We start from the raw sequence: 9,503 nt of genomic DNA on the forward strand, positions 1-9,503 counted from the left end.
AGGGAGTTGAGTCACTAATGAGGGGTACTGGGATCAGCGTTCTGCTTCCTGATTCTTTAGCAACAGATGTTCTCAGCATTTGTCAGTAATGTGCTGGCAACATCTGCCTCCCTCACCTTCTCCCCCCCCACCAGGAAGAGGTCGACGGCTGCGATGTTGACGCTAATGTTGTTACAGAGATCTTGGAGGACTTCTCTAATGGAGGCACCAGGCCGAAGAGTAACAGAGGAGCAAGAGCCGTCGGGCAGAATCACACTGCAGTGTTTTGGTGAGCGTTCCCAACCTCCGAGTGAGTAGCGATTATCAGACTGAGAAGACAGCACAAAATTCATAGAGTTAATCTAACAAAAAGTACAGGATTATGGTTGTTAAGTATACAGAGAAGCAGTTGTGGTTTTATTTTACCCTCTGATTAAAGCTACCCATAAACAAACAATTAGTATAAAAATACAACACTGGCCTTTTGTAATGGCTTCATCAGACACTGGGCTCTATGTTGTCATGGTGATCTGTCCAGAGGAATCTTACCTCAATCTTGCCAGCAGAGCAGGAAGTTGCCATCTCCAGACTGGTTCCGGACGACAAGGAGCCCTGGGACTCCCTCCGCCCATTACTGCCCCAGTAGTCTGCAAAGAAAAGCACAGAGGAGGATGAGATGGTGCAGATAAGAGATATTAGCACATTATTCAGATTAAATGACAGTATCTAGAGCATCACAGTGTGAAATGCATATTAGCATACAATTAGCAATAAAGGAAGGTCACATCATTAAAATATAACTGAAAATAGAGCATTAAAACAGAGCTGACTGAGATGATAACTGGGTCAAATTTTTGACAGCAAACTGCGATCTACAATATTTTGCTTACTTGCATGATAACCTGTGCTTTCAATGGATATTTGCAAACAATTAATTGAGGAATAGTCATTATTAAAGTATTTCACAAAGATTAACAGTCTAAACATACCGCAACTGCAGCCAACTGCAGCTTTTAAAACAGGACAAACTTTAGGCTACATTATAATATTATAATAATCAAAACTGTTTTGCATCTCCATACCAACCTTATGTTAATATTGTGGCACCTTTAAAACACCAGCTCTTTGTGGACAGAACTGTGTCAAAATGCAAGTATTTGTTTTGCCAGTAAGCCAACTGTGTGTATGTCTAATACTTGGATCACTGCAGGGCAGCTGTGTTTCAACATGCTTCCTCTGCATGTGGCTCCTGGCAACCCTGGAGCTTTCAGTGATTTGGAGTCTTGTTCAAGGACACTTCAACACTTTGGAAGTTTGTGGGTTGAAATTGGTGATTGTTGGAACCAGAAGACAACAGAGTTGTTTAATTTCTCACCAAGGTTTATGTCTCCAATTTCCTTCTTCTTTGGCCCTTTTCCAAAGCTCCTATTGCGGGACCACGAGAAGAAGATGCCACGTTTCTTGTCAGCACTCTCATCTCTGCTGTCCTCGTTCAGTGACCTCCCTGACTTCTGCTTTCCGGGATCCTGTGGGATGGAAGACAAACAATATGTACTTAACATCCCACAGTGACTTGATAAGTAACCACATCTCCATGCTGAGAACTCTTAAAAGAGTCCAAATCTATAGTAGTACCTTCTTCGGAGTGGAAAGGGTGGAGCGGTCAGAGCTGGCACTGTGTTTAGACGGCGCAGGACTACAGGGGATCTGGTAGGGGTCTGGCAAAGGCCGACCATCCACCTCAGCCTGCATGCACTCTTGGTAAAGCGAGGATTTCAGGAATCGTGAGTAGCTATCAAACTTCATCAGGTTGAAGATCTGAAGATGTGGAGAAAGAGGGTGGTGATTTTAAGTAAAAAAAAAACAAACAAAAAAAAAAAAAACAGGGATGATGGACATAAGGAAAGAGCGCTAGTGAGAAAATAATGCAAGGAAGAGGTGAAAGGCATGTGGGGTCAAAAATTAGGGACTGAGGAAAAGGAATGAAACACAGACAAAAACAAGAGACACTAAACTACTAGTGTTAACATATGGTCACAGCTGATGTTATGACATGTGTCTTAACATTTAACAATTTATCATGATTGTGTGCAAGCTGAAAGCATACAGCTCTGTGACTGCATGTCTATGTGCCTGTGTACACTATACACTAGATTCTCTGTGGGTGTGTGTCAGTTTGTGTTTATCACTCTGGTAAAGCCTCAGAGCCCTTTCATAAACAAACCCAGATGGCCACCAAAAAAACCCAATATGCTTGTGCAAAATGACTAAAGGCTAGATGAGAACAACCCCCCCAACCCACACACTGCACAGAGAATCCCTCCTAATAATACTGTCCAGAAAAATGTCATACCACATTATTTATGAATCAACACTTTGTGACATCTTAATAAATCAACTCAACTTCTGTGTCTTGTTTGTACCTGTAGCTGCTGGGTCTTGAACATGTCAGGCTGTGGGGAGGTGAGGACATCGTCAGCCAGCTGGGCTTGGCTGTCAATATTGACCGGCATGGTGGCCTTGCTGGATAAGAAGCTGTTGTAGATCTCTCCTGCTCTCTGAGACAGCTGCAGGAAAAGAAGTAGAAATGTGTGCTGCTACATTTCTTCTTGTCTGCTTTTTTAATAAATGTTTTTCACAATGAATATTAAGTCATCATCTGACATGGAGCTTATGTCATGATCTGCCAATTTGCACAAGGAGGCCTAGCTGCATCTATAGCTGCATATTTTGAACCTACCTGTTTTTTGTCATTTGCAGGAATATGACTGAAATATTCACAGGCCTGCCAGAACAAGATATTCTCCTCACTGAATTCTTTCTTGAGAAATTCCTGTCAAAACACAGAGTACAAGAATTTCTATATGATCTCAAACTAGTGGTCTCTTCTTCCCAGTGCTGCTGTTGCTGTTGAAACCATTAGTGAATAAAGAAATTACTGGGTGTAATGCTGTAAACATGATTGGCTTAAGTGTAGGCGCAGGATGGTGTAGGCGAGAGCAGCTCTGATAAGTGTTGACGGAAGGTGAGGAGGAAGGTGGTTGTTGGAAGCCAGAACTTGATGTGGAGCCTTAAAAAGGTGTTGTGGGCTAAATTCAAGGCATCTTTTATGTGGGAAGCATGCAAGGAAATGCCTGGTATTGATAAATTGTTCTGAATTTGAACTTTTCAAATCAAATTAATACAGATCTTGGATTTGTAAAAAAAAAAAAAAAGTGCATTTAAGTTTATCTATTTTAAGTCTGGACATGCTGTTTCAGACAATATAAGTAGTTACAGGTAGGTCAGCACCAAGCACAAGTAAAATGGTTTGGCTACCAGCATGTTTTGGTTTCCTTTCCCACTCAAAAATGCCATGAATCAAAACAAGGGTTCAATAACACCTGAGCTCACCCACTCTGTCTTAAATCTGATGTGCCAAGACACTTCATGTCAGCTGTTTTTGACAACACTGTTGGTCTTGAGAAACTTTTTTCCAGCTTACCGAGAAGTAGCGCAGGCCCACTGGATCCTGGAGGAGACGCTCAAAGCAGGCGGCCCAGCGGGCCACACGCTGCTCTGGAATCCCTCGATGGCTGCTGGCTCCTGGAAGACTGCCATTACTGTTCAGGCTGCTCTGGCTGCAGCATCCCTGCAAATGGACTCCACTATAGTCTGCAAGGCAGAAGAGAAGCACGAGGGTTAGAAGGCTTTAGTGGGAATTAGAGCCAAGAAAAAGTTATTCCTGTGGATTTTAACATTTTTGTGCTTTCCTTTTTCTTTTGAAACTAACTTGTTTGCAAGTCTGAATTTTTGAGAAGGCACTAATTCTGTTTTTACATCCATAAAGCATGATGAGTTAAGATTTTCCTCAACCTTGTCAATGATACAATAAAAAAAATACACACCTTCACAAGGCCTCCATAAATGCTGACATGTCTATCATTTTTGGTGAAAATATAAACAAGATACAGCAGGCAAAACAACAACAATATCAGACTCTGGTGCTAGTGCTAATGTTACTAGCTCCATTACTTCACCTAAAATTCCTTAAAAGTTCAGATCACAATTTGCCAGTAAAATTTGTCAATTTCTCAATAAAAGTCCTGATCCTTTTCAAGTTCAGAGAGCAGAGATCTGGTCATAAAACTATCTAGCCACAATGAAGAGACAAAAGGTTACCCATAACTGCACCAAACAACATTACAAATAGAAAATGGGAGTTAAATGGCAAGACAATGGCTCCTTTGCTACATCTTTCACCATCAAATGTGACATAATAAGTTAAAACCATATTATGAGGGAAGTGTGGAATGCAGGGCCAACAGGACTGACGGCATCTCACAAAGAGAAACAGAGATGTCGCTCAGTTTGAAAGAGAAGGACAAAGGGCACAGGAGACGTGGGAGCAAAATAAAAGAATTAAAAGAGGAGACACTGCTGATAAAAGGGGCTCAAGGAGGGAGAGTAGGTGAAGATCCAGTACAATACCTGCTATCATGGCAGCAGATGGCCACTTTAGAGCTGTAGACCAGCCAAGCAGGGAGCACACAGTAAAAACAACAAAACAACAAAAGGTTCACAGTAGGATTGGTTACAGACACACAGTAGCTGTTGTCATTCTGTGGAGGGGGCAACTGAGTTTATCTGGGCTGTTAAGAACAGAAACACAAGGCTACATATCTTTATCCTGTACAACCGCACAAGAGGTAGGGTGGATTTACAAACAGGAGTAGTGTGACTGTGATATTGTGAAATAAAATAGTACATGACAACACTGACAGCCCCACAGTGAGGTCTTTTTCAGATTATGACTATTGCAAACTCTACATGACCTCTTAGAAATTAATTTATCCTACTTTCTTTGAAATTACTTCAAGTCAATCAGTGGAAGTGTCATTGAGACTGCACAGGCTTTATGTTAAGTATGACAATTTGAGGAACAGTGGGTTTCCTTTCTTACCATCGGGCCAAAAGACCGGTCTCTGTCACTCAGAGTCCATGTGCTGGCAAGCCATTAGACTGAACTTGGTTTAATGTATTAGGAGTGAGGCACTGAGATCTGTGTTTACCACATCGTGTTCTGCTCACTTAATGAGATGGATTTAGAAAGCAAACAGCCCTGCATGTCTGATCCATATCCACAGTGAAAGGAGCGGAGCAGCATTAAACGCCACAGCCTTGGCCAGCCCGTTAGCGAACAATATTAAAACAGCTCTGAAAGGGAGGACCAGACAGCAAGCATGGCAGCCCCGACCATAACCCGAAACACGCTGAACAAACATCCTTTGTTAATGAGGCATGCTGCCTGCAGTGAATACATCATCCTCAATAAAAGTCTTTTATTAGACCATTTTAATGAGAAATTACAAAGTTCTGTGTTGGAAAGTGGAAAATGAGAAATTAAATTGCAGATGCTAAAAATAATGGGCAAAGCACTGTGAGCTGGACAAGATTAAAAAGTTTCCCTGTTAGTAAAAATGTTGATCAAGGAAAAGTTTTACAGTCCTGATAAAAAATAACAACACTTTTAATTCACTTCATTTTAAGAACACAAATAGTCTGCAACATAGCTTGAAGGTTCTTCTACTTTTGCTTTTTTTTTTTATAAAGGATGGTGCTTAAAATTAGTAATGACGAAATTGTACTCACCACCATCTGAGGAAGCAGCAGACTGAAAGAGAACAAAGAGAGACATGAGTGAGAGGCTGCCCTCATGACCTGAGCTGAGACAAAAGACTGAAGAGTGTGTGTCTCCAGGCATCCCTCCAGTTGCTCTGAGGTGTGTGTCTTTGTGGTTTGTATGAGAGAGTGTACTGGGAAGGGGTTGGGTCTTGGGTCTTTACACAAGGCATTTAACTTGTAAGTGGGTGGACCCCTGGCCTCTACCACACACAGCTGTTCACACCTCCACACCAGGGCCCACCCCTCATTTTATATGATCCTCACACACACACACACACACACACAAAGAGAACTGAATGTGTGCATTCCTAATCCCAGTCACAAAGATCAGAGATCATCAGGGCAGAGCTACTTGAGAGGCCATCACTGGCCGTAATGGCCCCTTTTTCATTTGCTAATTCAGAGAATGAGTGGTTTATGCACGTGTAGATGTCCCTGAATGAAATGCACAATGACCCCCAGTGGGCATTGAAATTTCATGGTCACAAGTTTCCATAATTGGGTATAAAATACCACCCATGTCTGATCTTATGATGGATCAGTGAATGTTTTCTTGGCAATACTTCACTAAGAATTCACTGCATCAGCACTGGGCTTGTGTAAAACCAGTTAGCATAAAATTGGTTAGGTTATTAACTAGAGATTAAATGCCCACACTGTGAAGCTTTAGTCCCAGATAAATTTAAATGCAGGGGAGGATATGAGAGGCAGATCTTAGGGCTTGGTCCAAGAACACTTGAAAAATCGGTGCGTTGGAGGATTCATCTGAAAAGGGGAGACTATTTCCAGAAGAGTCTTTTCTGAGCTGCCTCTTCAAAGTGTGAATATTAAGCCTGATAATACTGTATATTTAAACAAGGCTCTCATTGTCAGGCCACAGCTTAGGTGTGAGTAGCCCAGCACAACAACAGTTTGTGTGTTAGTGGAAATGCACAATAATGGACTGCAGAGCTACAATATCAAACAGATCAGTGAAAATGAAATATAAGGATGTAGTAGTTGTAATTAGTAGTTTTCAGCCTGATCAACCAGCCTTAGAACAGGTCCTGGCTCTTAGTGGACTAAATCTTTATGTTGTGTCCTGTTACAACTGGGCATCTGAAGGGAGTTGCAGTCATATGCACTGATGTGACGCTTTGTTCCATTTCAGGAATGACCACATGTAAAAGCTCTATGAGACAGAAACCGCTAAACCACTAACTGAGAGGGGAGTTACAGTGAATCATAATAAATGTTCTTTTGACATACGATTGATGTAATATTTCATCTTTTAAATCACTTGTGTCAAAGGATAGATATGTTGATGACGGATATGTCACAAGTTTTATAAGCATCAAATTGCTGCAATGGCCTGTGGCTATTTTAACCAGTAGTATCACATATTTTAAGGATAAGGATAATCACCTTTATTGGCCAAGTATGACGACAGTGTCTTGCCACTTCGTGGACCGAGTATCACTACAGTGTCTTGCCACTTCGTGGACCGAGATTCGAACCTTCAACCTTCTGGGTGGGAGACGACTGCTCTACTGTCGCCTCCTAACAGGTTTAATGCGAGTTCTGCCTGGAAATTCTCCTCACAGTCTCCAATAAGGTGACTTAATTGATTTGTTGATTTTTCCCCCCCAATTTAGTGTGCCTTATAAAATGACAAAAAATGTGAAAAATGCCCCAAAAAGCATCCAGAGCCTAATGAGATGGGTTCAAATGGCTTATTTTGTCTAACACGCAGTACAAGTCCCGAAGATATTCTGTCAAAACAGAGAATTGTAAAACACACACCACCTGCAGCAAAAATAGCAAATCTTCAAATTCGACAAGCTGTTTAACTGTTTTATTTGATAAATGACCTATATGATAAATGTGTAATCAAAATTATTGTTGGTTAATAATCTGTAACTAATCAATTGGCTGACTAACTTTTTAAGCACTTTTCACGCAAACTGGTAAAAGTGCTGGCAGATATACACAGGGTGGTGTGTGTATAAATGTTTGTATGTATGAGGCTGCTGGGGTTAGACCAAACACACTACCGTGTGTTTTTCAACTCATTATTGCTTCCTTGCCAGCATGTCTCCCACAAAGACGCTGAAGTGATGACCCAGGCACACCATGACACCTCTGGTGACAAGCTGGTCCACTGTGGGTGGCTGCAGTAATACAGACCCTCTTTGATCATAACACTAAACTGCAGATATCTGGTTTCCCTGCTAGAATCCCTCTGAAGGCTGTCCATGTTAGGTTCTTATCAACCACATGGACAACAAGTATCCTGGCTCTGACATGAGGATGATTTGACTCTGCAGGCTTCACTGTGGTACAGCCCCCATGCCATATAGTCTGGCATCTAGAAACACTGCATGCTAAAGGAACGTAAAGGATCACACCGGTACAGATTATGTGTGTGTTCTAAGGTGAGACACCAAAACTAAAACATTACTTCTTGTGTATTAAATCAGCTGAAAGTTAAACAACATTCACACAATATTAATGTCAGCCATTAGCACTTCTCACAGAGTGTATTTCTGATGTTTTAAAAATGAATCCTTTTATCTGTTGGGCTTGTTTAAGCATGTTCCTGGCTTTAAAAACTAGGTTGAGATGTACCCTGCTCAACACCACTCAGATTAAAAAGAAAAAGCCCTTCTAAATTTTTACACAAGTCAAGGCTGATTTTAGCACCCCACAAACAATGAAGTCTGTGCCGCTTCAAACAGCTGTTCTGAGTGGGAGAGAAATGAGCCACAAACAGGGAGAGTAAAGAGGAAAAACAGCTGAGTGAACAAAAGGAGTCTCCCTTCTTCATACAGAGGAGGAAGAGGAGGCTTGGCCGGTAAACCACAGTTTACTTACTCTGCTGAAGTTCCAGGTCGTCTTGAAGGAAAGTCTCTTTTTGAGACTCATGGCTTCCCAGTCTGCTACACCAGAAGCACACAGAAAATTTATGTGTGTGTATGTGTGCGCGAACGCATACCTGATCATTCCCCACCCAAAACTCTGCAAGCCGTGTCTGTACAAGTCAGAGGAAAGAGAGGGAGGGAGAAAAAGGCATGAATTTGACAAGGTACTGGACAGACTGGAAGAAAGAAGAGGAGGAGGAGGAGGAGGTGCAAAGGAAGAAAGAAAGATTTTCTTATTCTGCAGCTGTTGCCACGGCAACCCGACCAGCAATACATACAGCCTCTGCCACAGTGGCAGGAATCAGATGTATTAAACCCCCCACCCATCCCACATGATCCCCCTCGCAAAAACACACACTCGCTATGTCAAAACCACACCGGCCTTCCCCCTCTTTGTTTCCAGTCAGGGCACTCTCTCTTTACTTGAAAGAGGGAAAAGAAATACCCAGTCAATTTAAAGTGAAACCAGATGAATTTAGTTTAATCAAAATAAAAGTTTGGTAACCCACAAACTCTGAACTTCATTATCGACTGTCACAGAGCGCCATTCCTACGCCCCTAAGGGTAATCGTGTCAATTAGTTTTTTCTGCCAACAATTTAGCTCATGTTCCAGAAAAAGAAAATTGTTTTTTTATTCTGGCATTACTGCTAGCCTCTGCGGTAGTAGTGCCTCCACATTTCTGGCACATCTCTACATTCAGCATGCCGACTGGTTTTGCACCAACTATTATTCTTAAGGCACGGGTGGCTGATTCTGAGGTTTTCCTGTGGCAAATGAGTTAGCATTCTTTAGCCCTAATTTTTCCATAAATAATGGATGAGATACAGTGTTTATTAGCAGCCTGGTTTTCATAGTAGATTTTCCCAATTAAATCAAATTTTAATATGGTCCTTTACTTTGGAAATAGAACGGCTGTATCCATGGGGCATTCGCAGATGGGCTCTTACATGTACAGTAC

The 9,503-nt window shown here is 41.7% G+C and overlaps 1 protein-coding gene across 1 annotated transcript in view; it reads right to left on the reverse strand.

Annotated features, from left to right (window-relative positions):
- rgs12a (regulator of G protein signaling 12a) overlaps positions 1-9,503 on the reverse strand; it is a 36,373-nt gene that overhangs the window by 9,257 nt on the left and 17,613 nt on the right. Inside the window, 8 exon segments of the mRNA XM_020624351.1 lie at positions 117-308; positions 529-626; positions 1,355-1,505; positions 1,615-1,797; positions 2,403-2,546; positions 2,720-2,812; positions 3,464-3,633; positions 5,611-5,632. Coding sequence (XP_020480007.1) covers positions 117-308; positions 529-626; positions 1,355-1,505; positions 1,615-1,797; positions 2,403-2,546; positions 2,720-2,812; positions 3,464-3,633; positions 5,611-5,632 — 1,053 coding nt within the window.

Source organism: Monopterus albus, unplaced genomic scaffold, assembly GCF_001952655.1.
Source record: "Monopterus albus unplaced genomic scaffold, M_albus_1.0 scaffold326.1, whole genome shotgun sequence".
Taxonomy (NCBI): Eukaryota; Metazoa; Chordata; class Actinopteri; order Synbranchiformes; family Synbranchidae; genus Monopterus; species Monopterus albus.